We start from the raw sequence: 18,562 nt of genomic DNA, 5'->3' as shown, positions 1-18,562 counted from the left end.
CCTCCGTCTGCTGCTGCTGCTGCTGCTGCTGCTAAACGAGCTGCCAGAGCAGAGGCCCAGCGCCGTCGCCGTCAGAATCCAGAGGTGCGTGCCGCCGAAGCAGAAGCTTACCGTCACCGCCGTCGAGATGATCCAGGAGTACGCGTCGCCGAAGCAGAGGCTAAGCGCCGCCGCCGAGAAGACCCTGCCGTTCGCGCCGCCGAAGCGGAGGCTCATCGCCGCCGTCGAGAGCAACCAGCAGTAAGCGAGGCTGAAGCAGAAGCTCATCGCCGCCGCCGAGAAGACCCTGCAGTTCGCGCCGCCGAAGCGGAGGCTCATCGCCGCCGTCGAGAGCAACCAGCAGTAAGCGAGGCTGAAGCAGAAGCTCATCACGGACAGGGAGCAGTACATTTCGGTTCTCCGAGCAGGTACACCTCGTCCCACCGTCATGCTACCCCGTACCGTGCAGCAAAAGCGGGTTAATTACTTTAACCCATAGGTGGCGTCCGTTCTAGATTCAAACATGGATCTTCAGATCGTGATAGCGCATACATGTGTTGCTCGATTTCTTTGCCTCAATCTATCGAAAAGGTGAAACAGCTTATTTGCTGCGCTCAAATTTCGCATTAGGAAGTAACGTAATCGTCGGTAATTTTTTACAATGCATTTTCTTTCTCTTTATCTTGTATTTTTCTTTTTCTTTATCACCATCGTAACCCTTGAGGCTTACGCATGATAACATCTGCATATAAATCATAACCACAGCACCATGCTTGCTACACAGTTAACGGAATGTTATGTGCCAAATACGCACAGATTTCCATAAAGAAAGAGGAAACCCATGGAAACGGTTTACAAATTATACTCACGAATGCACTGCGCTGTGGCGCCGATTTTGACACAGTCTTTCCCATCCATATTGCATTTCGCGTTTTCGGTTGCATCACATGGTTTTCCTGGCATACCTGGAGCTGGTAAACGAAACATAAATTGCACAGTTTCGCAATTTCCGCTGATAAAACAAGCATTCTCTCTAATGGCACATAAGAATTGTGCGCATATGTGAAGTTTCGGGTTTCGTCAAGAGAAAGGGATGAATTATGGAAATAAAAGCGAAACAAAGGTTCCCCAGTGCGTATTGCCGTACCATTTTTACAATGCATTTTCTTTCTCTTTATCTTGTATTTTTCTTTTTCTTTATCACCATCGTAATCTTGAGGTTTACGCATGATAACAGCTGCATTTAAATCATATAAACAGCACCATGCTTGCTACACAGTTAACGGAATGTTATGTGCCAAATACGCACAGATTTCCATAAAGAAAGAGGAAACCCATGGAAACGATTTACAAATTATACTCACGAATGCACTGCGCTGTGTCGCCGATTTTGACACAGTCTTTCCCATCCATATTGCATTTCGCGTTTTCGGTTGCATCACATGGTTTTCCTGGCATACCTGGAGCTGGTAAACGAAACATAAATTGCACAGTTTCGCAATTTCCGCTGATAAAACAAGCATTCTCTCAAATTGCACATAAGAATTTTGCGCATATGTGAAGTTTCGGGTTTCGTCAAGAGCAAGTGGTGAATTACGATAATAAAAGTGAAACAAAGGTTCCCCAGTGCGTATTGCCATACCATTTTTACAATGCATTTTCTTTCTCTTTATCTTGTATTTTTCTTTTTCTTTATCACCATCGTAATCTTGAGGTTTACGCATGATAACAGCTGCATATAAATCATATAAACAGCACCATGCTTGCTACACAGTTAACGGAATGTTATGTGCCAAATACGCACAGATTTCCATAAAGAAAGAGGAAACCCATGGAAACGATTTACAAATTATACTCACGAATGCACTGCGCTGTGTCGCCGATTTTGACACAGTCTTTTCCATCCATATTGCATTTCGCGTTTTCGGTTGCATCACATGGTTTTCCTGGCATGCCTGGAGCTGGTAAACGAAACATAAATTGCACAGTTTCGCAATTTCCGCTGATAAAACAAGCATTCTCTCTAATGGCACATAAGAATTGTGCGCATATGTGAAGTTTCGGGTTTCGTCAAGAGAAAGGGATGAATTATGGAAATAAAAGTGAAACAAAGGTTCCCCAGTGCGTATTGCCATACCATTTTTACAATGCATTTTCTTTCTCTTTATCTTGTATTTTTCTTTTTCTTTATCACCATCGTAATCTTGAGGTTTACGCATGATAACAGCTGCATATAAATCATATAAACAGCACCATGCTTGCTACACAGTTAACGGAATGTTATGTGCCAAATACGCACAGATTTCCATAAAGAAAGAGGAAACCCATGGAAACGATTTACAAATTAAACTCACGAATGCACTGCGCTGTGTCGCCGATTTTGACACAGTCTTTCCCATCCATCTTGCATTTCGCGTTTTCGGTTGCATCACATGGTTTTCCTGGCATACCTGGAGCTGGTAAACGAAACATAGATTGCACAGTTTCGCAATTTCCGCTGATAAAACAAGCATTCTCTCTAATTGCACATAAGAATTGTGCGCATATGTGAAGTTTCGAGTTTCGTCAAGAGAAAGGGATGAATTATGGAAATAAAAGTGAAACAAAGGTTCCCCAATGCGTATTGCCGTACCATTTTTACAATGCATTTTCTTTCTCTTTATCTTGTATTTTTCTTTTTCTTTATCACCATCGTAATCTTGAGGCTTACGCATGATAACAGCTGCATATAAATCATATAAACAGCACCATGCTTGCTACACAGTTAACGGAATGTTATGTGCCAAATACGCACAGATTTCCATAAAGAAAGAGGAAACCCATGGAAACGATTTACAAATTATACTCACGAATGCACTGCGCTGTGTCGCCGATTTTGACACAGTCTTTCCCATCCATATTGCATTTCGCGTTTTCGGTTGCATCACATGGTTTTCCTGGCATGCCTGGAGCTGGTAAACGAAACATAAATTGCACAGTTTCGCAATTTCCGCTGATAAAACAAGCATTCTCTCTAATGGCACATAAGAATTGTGCGCATATGTGAAGTTTCGGGTTTCGTCAAGAGTAAGTGGTGAATTACGATAATAAAAGTGAAACAAAGGTTCCCCAGTGCGTATTGCCATACCATTTTTACAATGCATTTTCTTTCTCTTTATCTTGTATTTTTCTTTTTCTTTATCACCATCGTAATCTTGAGGCTTACGCATGATAACAGCTGCATATAAATCATATAAATAGCACCATGCTTGCTACACAGTTAACGGAATGTTATGTGCCAAATACGCACAGATTTCCATAAAGAAAGAGGAAACCCATGGAAACGGTTTACAAATTATACTCACGAATGCACTGCGCTGTGTCGCCGATTTTGACACAGTCTTTCCCATCCATATTGCATTTCGCGTTTTCGGTTGCATCACATGGTTTTCCTGGCATGCCTGGAGCTGGTAAACGAAACATAAATTGCACAGTTTCGCAATTTCCGCTGATAAAACAAGCATTCTCTCTAATGGCACATAAGAATTGTGCGCATATGTGAAGTTTCGAGTTTCGTCAAGAGAAAGGGATGAATTATGGAAATAAAAGTGAAACAAAGGTTCCCCAATGCGTATTGCCGTACCATTTTTGCAACGCATTTTTTCTCTTTATCTTGAATTTTTCTTTTTCTTTATCACCATCGTAACCCTTGAGGCTTACGCATAATAACATCTGCATATAGATCATAACCACAGCACCATGCTTGCTACACAGTTAACGGAATGTTATGTGCCAAATACGCACAGATTTCCATAAAGGAAGAGGAAACCCATATGGTATGGTATGGAGAACTTTATTGGGTCCTGAAGGTCAACCATACGTTGACGCGGGCCGCTCCCACGTTGGGACTGTCAGGCCGAGCCCTTCAGCCACATCGCGGGCCTTCTGGACTGCCCGTAATTGGTCAGAGAGTGATTCACTATGTAGCATTTGCCGCCACCATTCTTGTTCCTTGTCACGGTCTGTGAAGACCGCGGGGCACTGCCAAAGCATGTGGTCAAGAGTAATGATGCCATTGCACTTATTACAGTTGGTTTGAATTTCCCTCTCCGGATAGATCCTGTTAATAAAATATGGACTTGGGTATGTTCTTGTCTGTAGCAAACGTAATGTGACCGCTTGGGCTCTGCAAAGCTTACCATGTGGCAATGGGTATTCCCTTCTGCTTAAATAATAATGCTTCGTGATTTCGTTATATGTTAATAATCGATCCCTGTGTTCCCCGGGTGAAGTGTAAGTTGCTCGGTCTTGAAGAGCACGGCTAGAAAGTCCTCGTGCTGCTTCATTTGCCACCTCATTGAGGTTTCTCCGAGCTCCGTCCACCCATCGATCGATCCGGATTTCGATCCTCTCACTCTTGACCTTCTCTAATAATTTTGTTGCTATCCGTGTCACATATCCGTTGGTAAAGTTGCGTATGGCTGTTCTAGAGTCGCTGTAAATATGTGTCCACCGATTAGCCCGGATGGCTAAGGCGATCGCTACTTGTTCTGCTACTGCTGGGTCCTTGGTATAGACGGTGATGGCATCCTGTATGTTACCTTGAGTGTCTACGACAACGGAGGTATACGCATCCTTATTTTTAACCCAGGCAGCGTCAACGAACACCGCCTGCTGCTTATGTTGATCTATGTCTTGAAGGAGTGCCTTCGCCCTTGCCTTCCGTCTCTCGAGGTTATGTGTAGGGTGCATGTTCCTAGGGAACGGGGTCGTCTTTATTGTTTCTCGTAGTCCCGCTTGCAATTGTGTTAATAATTCTCCTTCGTTGGTGTGGTTGTTAATTTCTACGCCAATTTCTTCAAGTAGCGTCCTCCCAGGGCGTGTCCCCATTAGTCTCTCCTGGTGGGCCACCTGTTGAGCCTCAGCTATCTCCTCTAGTGTGTTATGCAGCCCTAGGCGCAATAAGCTATCATTGGCCGTGCTGATGGGAAGTCCTAGTGCAGTCTTTATAAGTCGTCTGATTAAAGCGTTTAGCTTGTTCTTATCAGCCTGTGTCCATTGTAGCATGCCAGCCACGTACGAGAAGTGGCAAAAGGCGAATGCATGTACCAATCTTATGGCACTGTCTTCTCCTAGCCCCTTATTCTTGTTGGTAACTCTACGCAGAAGCCTAATGACTTCTTCTGACTTGTTAGAGATGTATTCTATCATCCTGCAATTAGATCCGTTCGCTTGCAGGAGAAGTCCTAACACTCTAATAGTCTCCACCTGTCTGATTGGTTCTCCATTCTTGGCGTATATGTCAATGCGGGGTTCTTCCTCTGGGATATATCCGTTCGGCCTGCGCCCACGCTTACTGCTCCGTAATACCAATAGTTCTGATTTTTTAGCAGAGCAGTTCAGTCCCATACCCTCAAGTGTTGTTTCTACCACATAAATGCTTTCCTGTAGTTTGATCTCTGTTTGTCCCATATTACCTTCAGCACTCCAGATTGTTACATCATCTGCATATATAGCAAAGTGGATACCCTCAATCTGCGCGGGACCTCGAGCCACTTTTGACAATGCCAAATTAAATAACATGGGAGATAGGACAGACCCTTGTGGTGTCCCACGATTCCCAAGTTCCAGGGTTGTCGATTGGAGTTCGCCTAACCTGAGACAAGCCGAACGGCCACCGAGAAAGGCTTTGACTATATTGTGCAATCGCTTACCCAATCCCATCTCCGAGAAGATATCCAATATGGCCCTGTGCTTGATGCGATCAAAAGCCTTTTCTACATCTAGGCCTAGAAGAGCTCTCGTATGTAGCGGGCTAGCAAGAATAAGGTGATGCTTGATTAAAAGCATTGCATCTTGAGTCGAAAGTCCAGGACGGAAACCGATCAGGTTATGCGGAAGAACATTTCTGTTTTCTACATACTTAGTCAGTCTATTGAGTATGACATGCTCCATGGTTTTGCCCAGGCATGATGTTAATGATATGGGTCTTAGGTTATCTAGATTGAGTTGCTTGCCTGGTTTGGGAATAAGAATTGTGTTAGCAATTCTCCATTCCTTCGGATAATCACCGTTTTTCCAGAGTTCGTTGAAATACTCTGTTAAATATTTCATGGAATAATCGTCCAAATTTTTCAACAGCCTATTGGAAATGCCATCTGGACCGGCAGCAGATCTACTGTTGAGGTCGTACAGGGCTGCACGAACTTCGCTTTCTGTGAAGTCTTGATCCATAGGCTCACAGTCTTCCCCTGTATATTCAGGCAGGTCTGTACTCTCATCGCTATCCTTAAGTGGTAAATACCTAGCTGCGAGCCGATCCAGAATGGCCTCCTCCGTTGTGTCCTGACTCTCACGATGGACGAGTCGTGCTACTGCTGTTCTCCTATTAGATTTCGTGTCGTTCTCATGAAGCAAATGTCTAAGTAAGTTCCAATTCCCACCACGTCTGATTCGACCATCTATGGAATTACAAAGCTCATCCCATTGTTGTTTCTGTAAATTTCTGGAGTGTTCTTCAATCTCCCTATTCAACAATGCTATGCGCTTCCTGAGTCTCCTGTTCAGCCGTTGCGTTTTCCATCTATTTAACATAGATTGTTTCGCTTCAATCAAGTGCGCCAGCCTACTGTCCATGATTTCGATATCCTCCTCTGTGGTAATATCCTTCGTTGCCGCCTTTACATCTTCCCTGAGCTGAGTGGTCCAAGTTTGGAGTGTTTTCTTTTGTCCTGCCTCTGTCTCAGCTCTGCTTTTCCTTGCTTTCCGAAAAAGATCCCAGTCAATGTAGTTAAAGTGCTTTATCTCATTACTTGGTGTTTCCAATAGTATTTGTAATATGTAAGGATCACTACCCAGGTCAATATTGGAGTTATTCCAGCCAGCGTTCGCTAAGTTTGATACAAAAGTAAGGTCTGGGGTGGAGTCCCTGCATGTAGATGTACCACACCTAGTGAGATAAGCTGGGTCTGTGATGAGGGAGAGATTAAGATCTGTAGCTAGGTGCCAGAGTCCATCCCCCTTCTTAGTATTCCAGCGATATCCCCAGGTTTGATGTGGGGCGTTGAAATCCCCTCCAATAATGAGTGGAGCGTGCTTAGTAACAGCCATAGTCTTATTAAGAAGTGCCCTGAAACTCTGTTTCATGTCGCTAGGGCTGCTATAAACATTAAGACAAAAGAGGCTTTGCGGTTTGCTTCTATTCCTTTTCAAAATTATTTCCACTAGTAAGTATTCTAATTTGTTTAGTCGAAGGCGCAAATCATGTTCTATGTGAGGTATTTTCTTATCTACGAGCGTGGCTAACCCCCTACCCGGCTCTTTGCCCCTGCATGTCGCTTTGTATCCGGATAGGCTGATCTCATCCGCCAAGGTTTCCTGCAGCATAATTATTTTCGGTTTGTCTGGAGAGGTTTTTATTAACTGCATAAGAGGTGCTTTTTTGTGATAAAATCCTCGGCAATTCCATTGCCACACGGTAAAGCTCCCCCTGCTAGCCATTGCTTATAGAACCCGCCTTACTGCTACCCGCTAGAGTACGCTTCGTAGAACCCCCCGACACGCCAGGGAGCGATCTGACGCTTTCTGCTTCTGAGGGTAGGTATTCGTCGTCATCGCCCTGTGCTTCTACTTTGGTGAGCCTCTTTTCAGCCGTCAGTCTCCATTTCCATAACTTATCAACTTTGAAGGTAGTTTTATCTATGGCATCTCTAAGTTGTTTAATCGCCTCCTTGATCTCTTCCAAAGCAGAGCACACTGTGGTTTCTACTGGGCTTATTGCCCGCTTCTTTGGAGCTGGTGTGTTTTCATCATCCTGGCTGTTGTCATTATTCACCGCTTTGGCTATTGCTATTTTTGTGGAGTTAGTCTGCGAGTTCTTGCGAAGTTCTACAACCTGCTAAGTAAGTTCTTCATTTGCCTTTCTCAGATACGTTACTTCTTTAATTAGCTGTTCTACCCTGGCATCATTATCTCCGACCAGCCGCCCCGCACCGCTCTCCGCAGCCCTCACAGTACCTTTCACTTTGTCGGCCCAGGTTGTTCCAGATGTCATCTTGTCGCCAGGCGTCTGCCCTCCTCCTTCGAAGCGCACCTGCACTTCACGTGATCTGGAGCGGCTTCTGCCCTTCGACGGCGAGCGGCGTCTTGACCGTGTGGGGCTCCTTGAGCACGTGCGCCCCCTGGTGCCCGTTTGGGCATCCCATTGCAGCTGTGCTGATGTCGCCTCCGATGCAGATCTGTTGCGTTCTCGTCGTCGAACTCGTACCACGTATGGAATTTGGTACCGCTGTCGGCAAGTCTTGTCCCCAGTTGGGTGGTCCCCTCCACAGAATTTGCACTCACGCACACACATGTGATTGTCCTCCGGGTTTTGAGTTCCACATCCTCTGCACTGTACCACGTCCGGTGTTGGACATACATCTGATCGATGTCCAATCTTTCCGCAAGCATAGCAGACATCAAACTGCTTCCTATACAGGTAGCACTTTACGAGGGTCGACCCGTATCTTACATAATTGGGTACCTTGAGCCCATCAAACAGAACAATAACCGAACCCGTGGATTTAATACGTTTGGCTGCCAATGCCAGTGGGTTAAAGTCATGCACAATGTTCTTCGTTATCGTGGCCTGATTGTCTCTGAGGTCAACTCTCCGAATCACTCCTTTACACGTGGTATGCGGAGCTGTCTCGTAGGCGTTCACTTCGTATTCGGTTTCCACTATAATGATTGACCTGATTCGCACATACCTGGCAGCATGGCTGGGATCTGGTGTACTAACCACCACGATGTTTTGCGTGAAGTTAGGGCAAACGACATCCTCTCGGGCTTGTTGCGGAGTCAGGCCCGATGCTTCAACAACCGCCACGCCTATCGCTGTGGTGCTCACTTTGCTCAAGTTGAGACCTCCTCGTGGGCGGATGATGATTTTGCTGTGCTCCTCGGGCAATTGGGGCATCCTTGATGCCTTGACAATCCAGTTTTTGAACATAGTGGTTGTAGGTCCCTTGTTCTTGCTGTTGTTGCCTTGCTCTTGCTGGCTCTGCGGCGATGTTTTCCCATCGCCAGCAATCCTTGTGGTGGAGCGAAATTTTCGGCTTGTCACAATTTGCCAACCTAGATCTTCCTCATTCTCTTCTAATCCGGTAGCGTCATCATCTTCCATGCGCGTTTCCGCCATCGCGGCACGGCAGGGCCAGTAGGCCTACTTGGGTCTTGCACCAAGAAAGGCCAGTAACAGCCCAAAAATCAAAGTCCCCCCTTAAAGAAAGGTGTCCGCAAATTCCCGGCGACTTCACAAATCCAGTGATGTGCTTGAATCCGTGATGGTGGCAAAGAAGGCTGCACAAACATTCAAAAACGACGGAGCCGATGTGAGGGACGTCCGCACCTCGGCTTCTTCTTCTTCTTCCTCCAAGGAAACCCATGGAAACGGTTTAAAAATTATACTCACGAATGCACTGCGCTGTGTCGCCGATTTTGACACAGTCTTTCCCATCCATCTTGCATTTCGCGTTTTCGGTTGTATCACATGGTTTTCCTGCCATGCCTGGAGCTGGTAAACGAAACATAAATTGCACAGTTTCGAAATTTCCGCTGATAAAACAAGCATTCTCTCTAATGGCACATAGGAATGGTGCAAATATGCGATGTTTCAGATTTCGTCAAGAGTAAGTGGTGAATTACGAAAATAAAAGTGAAACAAAGGTTCCCCAGTGCGTATTGCCATAACATTTTTACAATGCATTTTCTTTCTCTTTACATTATATTTTTCTTTGTTTTTAGCACCATCGTAACCCTTGAGGCTTACGCATGAGAACAGCTGCATATCAATCATAACCACAGCACCATGCTTGCTACACAGTTAACGGAATGTTATGTGCCAAATACGCACAGATTTCCATAAAGAAAGAGGAAACCCATGGAAACGGTTTAAAAATTATACTCACGAATGCACTGCGCTGTGTCGCCGATTTTGACACAGTCTTTCCCATCCTTCTTGCATTTCGCGTTTTCGGTTGCATCACATGGTTTTCCTGGCATGCCTGGAGCTGGTAAACGAAAGATAAATTGCACAGTTTCGCAATTTCCGCTGATAAAACAAGCATTCTCTCTAATTGCACATAAGAATTGTGCGCATATGTGAAGTTTCGAGTTTCATCAAGAGAAAGGGATGAATTATGGAAATAAAAGTTCAACAAAGGTTCCCCAATGCGTATTGCCGTACCATTTTTACAAGGCATTTTTTTTTCTCTTTATATTGTATTTTTCTTTTTCTTTATCACCATCGTAATCTTGAGGCTTACGCATGATAACAGCTGCATATAAATCATATAAATAGCACCATGCTTGCTACACAGTTAACGGAATGTTATGTGCCAAATAAGCACAGATTTCCACAAAGAAAGAGGAAACCCATGGGAACGGTTTAAAATTTATACTCACGAATGCACTGCGCTGTGTCGCCGATTTTGACACAGTCTTTCCCATCCATCTTGCATTTCGCGTTTTCGGTTGCATCACATGGTTTTCCTGGCATGCCTGGAGCTGGTAAAAGAAACATAAATTGCACAGTTTCGCAATTTCCGCTGATAAAACAAGCATTTTCTCAAATTGCACATAAGAATTTTGCGCATATGCGAAGTTTCGAGTTTCATCAAGAGAAAGGGATGAATTATGGAAATAAAAGTTCAACAAAGGTTCCCCAATGCGTATTGCCGTACCATTTTTACAAGGCATTTTTTTTATCTTTATGTTGTATTTTTCTTTTTCTTTATCACCATCGTAATCTTGAGGCTTACGCATGATAACATCTGCATATAAATCATAACCACAGCACCATGCTTGCTACACAGTTAACGGAATGTTATGTGCCAAATAAGCACAGATTTCCATAAAGAAAGAGGAAACCCATGGAAACGGTTTAAAATTTATACTCACGAATGCACTGCGCTGTGTCGTCGATTTTGACACAGTCTTTCCCATCCATCTTGCATTTCGCGTTTTCGGTTGCATCACATGGTTTTCCTGGCATGCCTGGAGCTGGTAAAAGAAACATAAATTGCACAGTTTCGCAATTTCCGCTGATAAACCAAGCATTCTCTCTAATGGCACATAAGAATGGTGCAAATATGCGATGTTTCAGATTTCGTCAAGAGTAAGTGTTGAATTACGAAAATAAAAGTGAAACAAAGGTTCCCCAGAGCGTATTGCCATACCATTTTTACAATGCATTTTCTTTCTCTTTATATTATATTTTTCTTTGTTTTTAGCACCATCGTAACCCTTGATGCTTACGCATGATAACAGCTGCATATAAATCATAACCACAGCACCATGCTTGCTACACAGTTAACGGAATGTTATGTGCCAAATACGCACAGATTTCCATAAAGAAAGAGGAAACCCATGGAAACGGTTTAAAAATTATACTCACGAATGCACTGCGCTGTGTCGCCGATTTTGACACAGTCTTTTCCATCCTTCTTGCATTTCGCGTTTTCGGTTGCATCACATGGTTTTCCTGACATGCCTGGAGCTGGTAAACGAAACATAAATTGCACAGTTTCGCAATTTCCGCTGATAAAACAAGCATTCTCTCAAATTGCACATAAGAATTTTGCGCATATGTGAAGTTTCGAGTTTCGTCAAGAGAAAGGGATGAATTATGGAAATAAAAGTGAAACAAAGGTTCCCCAATGCGTATTGCCGTACCATTTTTGCAACGCATTTTTTTTCTCTTTACCTTGTATTTTTCTTTTTCTTTATCACCATCGTAATCTTGAGGCTTACGCATGATAACATCTGCATATAAATCATAACCACACCACCATGCTTGCTACACAGTTAACGGAATGTTATGTGCCAAATAAGCACAGATTTCCATAAAGAAAGAGGAAACCCATGGAAACGGTTTAAAAATTATACTCACGAATGCACTGCGCTGTGTCGCCGATTTTGACACAGTCTTTTCCATCCTTCTTGCATTTCGCGTTTTCGGTTGCATCACATGGTTTTCCTGACATGCCTGGAGCTGGTAAACGAAACATAAATTGCACAGTTTCGCAATTTCCGCTGATAAAACAAGCATTCTCTCAAATTGCACATAAGAATTTTGCGCATATGCGAAGTTTCGAGTTTCATCAAGAGAAAGGGATGAATTATGGAAATAAAAGTTCAACAAAGGTTCCCCAATGCGTATTGCCGTACCATTTTTACAAGGCATTTTTTTTCTCTTTATGTTGTATTTTTCTTTTTCTTTATCACCATCGTAATCTTGAGGCTTACGCATGATAACATCTGCATATAAATCATAACCACAGCACCATGCTTGCTACACAGTTAACGGAATGTTATGTGCCAAATAAGCACAGATTTCCATAAAGAAAGAGGAAACCCATGGAAACGGTTTAAAATTTATACTCACGAATGCACTGCGCTGTGTCGTCGATTTTGACACAGTCTTTCCCATCCATCTTGCATTTCGCGTTTTCGGTTGCATCACATGGTTTTCCTGGCATGCCTGGAGCTGGTAAAAGAAACATAAATTGCACAGTTTCGCAATTTCCGCTGATAAACCAAGCATTCTCTCTAATGGCACATAAGAATGGTGCAAATATGCGATGTTTCAGATTTCGTCAAGAGTAAGTGTTGAATTACGAAAATAAAAGTGAAACAAAGGTTCCCCAGAGCGTATTGCCATACCATTTTTACAATGCATTTTCTTTCTCTTTATATTATATTTTTCTTTGTTTTTAGCACCATCGTAACCCTTGATGCTTACGCATGATAACAGCTGCATATAAATCATAACCACAGCACCATGCTTGCTACACAGTTAACGAAATGTTATGTGCCAAATACGCACAGATTTCCATAAAGAAAGAGGAAACCCATGGAAACGGTTTAAAAATTATACCCACGAATGCACTGCGCTGTGTCGCCGATTTTGACACAGTCTTTTCCATCCTTCTTGCATTTCGCGTTTTCGGTTGCATCAGATGGTTTTCCTGACATGCCTGGAGCTGGTAAACGAAACATAAATTGCACAGTTTCGCAATTTCCGCTGATAAAACAAGCATTCTCTCAAATTGCACATAAGAATTTTGCGCATATGTGAAGTTTCGAGTTTCGTCAAGAGAAAGGGATGAATTATGGAAATAAAAGTGAAACAAAGGTTCCCCAATGCGTATTGCCGTACCATTTTTGCAACGCATTTTTTTTCTCTTTACCTTGTATTTTTCTTTTTCTTTATCACCATCGTAATCTTGAGGCTTACGCATGATAACATCTGCATATAAATCATAACCACAGCACCATGCTTGCTACACAGTTAACGGAATGTTATGTGCCAAATAAGCACAGATTTCCATAAAGAAAGAGGAAACCCATGGAAACGGTTTAAAAATTATACTCACGAATGCACTGCGCTGTGTCGCCGATTTTGACACAGTCTTTCCCATCCTTCTTGCATTTCGCGTTTTCGGTTGCATCACATGGTTTTCCTGACATGCCTGGAGCTGGTAAACGAAACATAAATTGCACAGTTTCGCAATTTCCGCTGATAAAACAAGCATTCTCTCAAATTGCACATAAGAATTTTGCGCATATGTGAAGTTTCGAGTTTCGTCAAGAGAAAGGGATGAATTATGGAAATAAAAGTGAAACAAAGGTTCCCCAATGCGTATTGCCGTACCATTTTTGGAACGCATTTTTTCTCTTTATCTTGAATTTTTCTTTTTCTTTATCACCATCGTAACCCTTGAGGCTTACGCATGATAACAGCTGCATATAAATCAAAACCACAGCGCCGTGCTTGCTACACAGTTAACGGAACGTTATGTGCCATATACGCACAGATTTCCATAAAGAAAAAGGAAACCCATGGAAACGGTTTAAAAATTATACTCACGAATGCACTGCGCTGTGTCGCCGATGAGGACACAGTCTTTCCCATCCTTCTTGCATTTCGCGTTTTCGGTTGCATCACATGGTTTTCCTGGCATGCCTGGAGCTGGTAAACGAAACATAAATTGCACAGTTTCGCAATTTCCGCTGATAAAACAAGCATTCTCTCAAATTGCACATAAGAATTTTGCGCATATGTGAAGTTTCGAGTTTCGTCAAGAGAAAGGGATGAATTATGGAAATAAAAGTGAAACAAAGGTTCCCCAATGCGTATTGCCGTACCATTTTTGCAACGCATTTTTTCTCTTTACCTTGAATTTTTCTTTTTCTTTATCACCATCGTAACCCTTGAGGCTTACGCATGATAACATCTGCATATAAATTATAACCACAGCACCATGCTTGCTACACAGTTAACGGAATGTTATGTGCCAAATAAGCACAGATTTCCACAAAGAAAGAGGAAACCCATGGAAACGGTTTAAAAATTATACTCACGAATGCACTGCGCTGTGTCGCCGATTTTGACACAGTCTTTCCCATCCTTCTTGCATTTCGCGTTTTCGGTTGCATCACATGGTTTTCCTGGCATGCCTGGAGCTGGTAAACGAAACATAAATTGCACAGTTTCGCAATTTCCGCTGATAAAACAAGCATTCTCTCAAATTGCACATGAGAATTTTGCGCATATGTGAAGTTTCGAGTTTCGTCAAGAGAAAGGGATGAATTATGGAAATAAAAGTGAAACAAAGGTTCCCCAGTGCGTATTGCCGTACCATTTTAGAGCGCAGCTCTTTGGCGTCCGTTCCTGGGTTTCGCGTCGTCGTCGGCGTTGTCGTCGGCCTCGTAACCAGCTCCGCCCCCCTTTCATCCCCCCAGCGCTAGCAGCGACCGACTGATACCGCTGGATGCCGCTGACGCCGCTAGAGAGTCAAGATAACGTGACTGCATAGAACACCGTCGCCGCCATGCAGAAAGAGGAGGAAAGGGTCCCCCCCCCCCCTGTTCTTGTGTGGCGGATAGGGTGCTCTTCAGTTGCCGACGCGCCGGTTATTTCACGTAGGCCCCGGCACGTCGACGAATACGTGACCACCTTCCCACGGCTAGACCTGGTTCTTAGCGCTGCGGAAGCGAGGGTATCATATTGTTTGTGTCGGCATCGGCGGCGTTGTCCCTGAAACCAACTCCGCAGCTGGGGTTGACTCACTATCGGCGTCAGCGGCATCAGTCAGTCGCTGCTATCTCTTCCCTCCTCCCTTTATCGTGTTGTCCGCTTGCTGCGCGCGCTTCTGCCCCCATCGTTTGCCGCTGGGTGTACACGCCGCCCCCCTCCCCCCTCTTCCTGCGAGTCTCCGGTTGTCAAAGCGCCGGCTCGAACTTAATTCCTTTCTTCGCTCCTCCTCCAATGCAACCCCTGTGCGGTGGCAATCAGAGAGCCAGATCGGTGGCGGCGGATCTGTATATGTGCACCGCCCGAGCCGAAATTGCCGCTGCCGTTCGCCCTGTGCGGTGGCAATCAGAGAGCCAGATCGGTGGCGGCGGATCTGTATAGGTGCACCGCCCGAGCCGAAATTGCCGCTGCCGTTCGCCACTGCGAAATTATCTGCCAGTTCTTTCTGAGCCATGAGCGAGACGACCGATGGAAGTCCTCCGTCTGCTGCTGCTGCTGCTGCTGCTGCTAAACGAGCTGCCAGAGCAGAGGCCCAGCGCCGTCGCCGTCAGAATCCAGAGGTGCGTGCCGCCGAAGCAGAAGCTTACCGTCACCGCCGTCGAGATGATCCAGGAGTACGCGTCGCCGAAGCAGAGGCTAAGCGCCGCCGCCGAGAAGACCCTGCCGTTCGCGCCGCCGAAGCGGAGGCTCATCGCCGCCGTCGAGAGCAACCAGCAGTAAGCGAGGCTGAAGCAGAAGCTCATCGCCGCCGCCGAGAAGACCCTGCAGTTCGCGCCGCCGAAGCGGAGGCTCATCGCCGCCGTCGAGAGCAACCAGCAGTAAGCGAGGCTGAAGCAGAAGCTCATCACGGACAGGGAGCAGTACATTTCGGTTCTCCGAGCAGGTACACCTCGTCCCACCGTCATGCTACCCCGTACCGTGCAGCAAAAGCGGGTTAATTACTTTAACCCATGGGTGGCGTCCGTTCTAGATTCAAACATGGATCTTCAGATCGTGATAGCGCATACATGTGTTGCTCGATTTCTTTGCCTCAATCAATCGAAAAGGTGAAACAGCTTATTTGCTGCGCTCAAATTTCGCATTAGGAAGTAACGTAATCGTCGGTAATTTTTTACAATGCATTTTCTTTCTCTTTATCTTGTATTTTTCTTTTTCTTTATCACCATCGTAATCTTGACGTTTACGCATGATAACAGCTGCATATAAACCATATAAACAGCACCATGCTTGCTACACAGTTAACGGAATGTTATGTGCCAAATACGCACAGATTTCCATAAAGAAAGAGGAAACCCATGGAAACGGTTTACAAATTATACTCACGAATGCACTGCGCTGTGTCGCCGATTTTGACACAGCCTTTCCCATCCTTCTTGCATTTCGCGTTTTCGGTTGCATCACATGGTTTTGCTGGCATGCCTGGAGCTGGTAAACGAAACATAAATTGCACAGTTTCGCAATTTCCGCTGATAAAACAAGCATTCTCTCTAATGGCACATAAGAATTGTGCGCATATGTGAAGTTTCGGGTTTCGTCAAGAGTAAGTGGTGAATTACGATAATAAAAGTGAAACAAAGGTTCCCCAGTGCGTATTGCCATACCCTTTTTACAATGCATTTTCTTTCTCTTTATCTTGTATTTTTCTTTTTCTTTATCACCATCGTAATCTTGAGGTTTACGCATGATAACAGCTGCATATAAACCATATAAACAGCACCATGCTTGCTACACAGTTAACGGAATGTTATGTGCCAAATACGCACAGATTTCCATAAAGAAAGAGGAAACCCATGGAAACGGTTTACAAATTATACTCACGAATGCACTGCGCTGTGTCGCCGATTTTGACACAGTCTTTCCCATCCTTCTTGCATTTCGCGTTTTCGGTTGCATCACATGGTTTTCCTGGCATGCCTGGAGCTGGTAAACGAAACATAAATTGCACAGTTTCGCAATTTCCGCTTATAAAACAAGCATTCTCTCTAATGGCACATAAGAATTGTGCGCATATGTGAAGTTTCGGGTTTCGTCAAGAGTAAGTGGTGAATTACGATAATAAAAGTGAAACAAAGGTTCCCCAGTGCGTATTGCCATACAATTTTTACAATGCATTTTCTTTCTCTTTATCTTGTATTTTTCTTTTTCTTTATCACCATCGTAATCTTGAGGCTTACGCATGATAACAGCTGCATATAAATCATATAAACAGCACCATGCTTGCTACACAGGTAACGGAATGTTATGTGCCAAATACGCACAGATTTCCATAAAGAAATAGGAAACCCATGGAAACGGTTTACAAATTATACTCGCGAATGCACTGCGCTGTGTCGCCGATTTTGACACAGTCTTTCCCATCCATCTTGCATTTCGCGTTTTCGGTTGCATCACATGGTTTTCCTGGCATGCCTGGAGCTGGTAAACGAAACATAAATTGCACAGTTTCGCAATTTCTCCTGATAAAACAAGCATTCTCTCTAATTGCACATAAGAATTGTGCGCATATGTGAAGTTTCGAGTTTCGTCAAGAGAAAGGGATGAATTATGGAAATAAAAGTGAAACAAAGGTTCCCCAATGCGTATTGCCGTACCATTTTTGCAACGCATTTTTTCTCTTTATCTTGAATTTTTTCTTTTTCTTTATCACCATCGTAACCCTTGAGGCTTACGCATGATAACATCTGCATATAAATCATAACCACAGCACCATGCTTGCTACACAGTTAACGGAATGTTATGTGCCAAATAAGCACAGATTTCCACAAAGAAAGAGGAAACCCATGGAACGGTTTACAAATTATACTCACGAATGCACTGCGCTGTGTCGCCGATTTTGACACAGTCTTTCCCATCCATCTTGCATTTCGCGTTTTCGGTTGCATCACATGGTTTTCCTGGCATGCCTGGAGCTGGTAAACAAAACATAAATTGCACAGTTTCGCAATTTCCGCTGATAAAACAAGCATTCTCTCTAATGGCACATAAGAATTGTGCGCATATGTGAAGTTTCGGGTTTCGTCAAGAGAAAGGGATGAATTATGGAAATAAAAGTGAAACAAAGGTTCCCCAGTGCGTATTGCCGTACCATTTTAGAGCGCAGCTCTTTGGCGTCCGTTCCTGGGTTTCGCGTCGTCGTCGGCGTTGTCGTCGGCCTCGTAACCAGCTCCGCCCCCCTTTCATCCCCCCAGCGCTAGCAGCGACCGACTGATACCGCTGGATGCCGCTGACGCCGCTAGAGAGTCAAGATAACGTGACTGCATAGAACACCGTCGCCGCCATGCAGAAAGAGGAGGAAAGGGTCCCCCCCCCCCTGTTCTTGTGTGGCGGATAGGGTGCTCTTCAGTTGCCGACGCGCCGGTTATTTCACGTAGGCCCCGGCACGTCGACGAATACGTGACCACCTTCCCACGGCTAGACCTGGTTCTTAGCGCTGCGGAAGCGAGGGTATCATATTGTTTGTGTCGGCATCGGCGGCGTTGTCCCTGAAACCAACTCCGCAGCTGGGGTTGACTCACTATCGGCGTC

At 44.5% G+C, this 18,562-nt stretch overlaps 2 protein-coding genes across 4 annotated transcripts in view; both read right to left on the bottom strand.

The window, feature by feature from the left end:
• Positions 1-10,004, bottom strand: part of LOC126529308 (uncharacterized) — a 157,496-nt gene extending 147,492 nt beyond the window's left edge. Inside the window, exons 1-3 of one of the 3 annotated variants that reach the window (XM_055069758.2) lie at positions 1,839-1,931; positions 1,344-1,445; positions 849-950 (exon numbers count right to left, since the gene is read on the bottom strand). In XM_055069758.2, the coding sequence (XP_054925733.1) occupies positions 849-950; positions 1,344-1,445; positions 1,839-1,887 (253 nt within the window). In that variant the 5' untranslated portion in view covers positions 1,888-1,931. Of the gene's footprint in view, positions 1-848; positions 951-1,343; positions 1,446-1,838; positions 1,932-9,908 lie in introns of those variants that run through there. The other 2 variants (XM_055069763.2, XM_055069764.1) reach the window with 2 other exon arrangements.
• A 1,374-nt stretch (positions 10,005-11,378) lies between these two features.
• Positions 11,379-13,966, bottom strand: LOC129384191 (uncharacterized). The gene is made up of 4 exons (XM_072284103.1): positions 13,871-13,966; positions 13,377-13,478; positions 11,891-11,992; positions 11,379-11,497 (listed from the first exon to the last, which is right to left on the bottom strand). Exons 1-4 carry the CDS (start codon positions 13,962-13,964, stop codon positions 11,379-11,381), a joined length of 417 nt encoding a protein of 138 aa, XP_072140204.1. The 5' UTR covers positions 13,965-13,966.
• Between the last annotated feature and the right edge of the window lie 4,596 nt (positions 13,967-18,562).

This window comes from Dermacentor andersoni, chromosome 8 (assembly GCF_023375885.2).
Source record: "Dermacentor andersoni chromosome 8, qqDerAnde1_hic_scaffold, whole genome shotgun sequence".
Taxonomy (NCBI): domain Eukaryota; kingdom Metazoa; phylum Arthropoda; class Arachnida; order Ixodida; family Ixodidae; genus Dermacentor; species Dermacentor andersoni.
The sequence above is the reverse complement of the archived record's forward strand: the minus strand, read 5'-3'. Positions and strand labels throughout refer to the sequence as shown.

Excerpts from the sequence above, each read along its gene's own strand:
- LOC129384191 (XM_072284103.1), bottom strand. The coding sequence starts at position 13,964 with ATGCCAGGAAAACCATGTGATGCAACCGAAAACGCGAAATGCAAGAAG. Across the intron at positions 11,993-13,376 it reads CGACACAGCGCAGTGCATTC|CTCCAGGCATGTCAGGAAAA; the intron begins GTGAGTATAATT and ends TTCGTTTACCAG. Across the intron at positions 11,498-11,890 it reads CGACACAGCGCAGTGCATTC|CTCCAGGCATGTCAGGAAAA; the intron begins GTGAGTATAATT and ends TTCGTTTACCAG.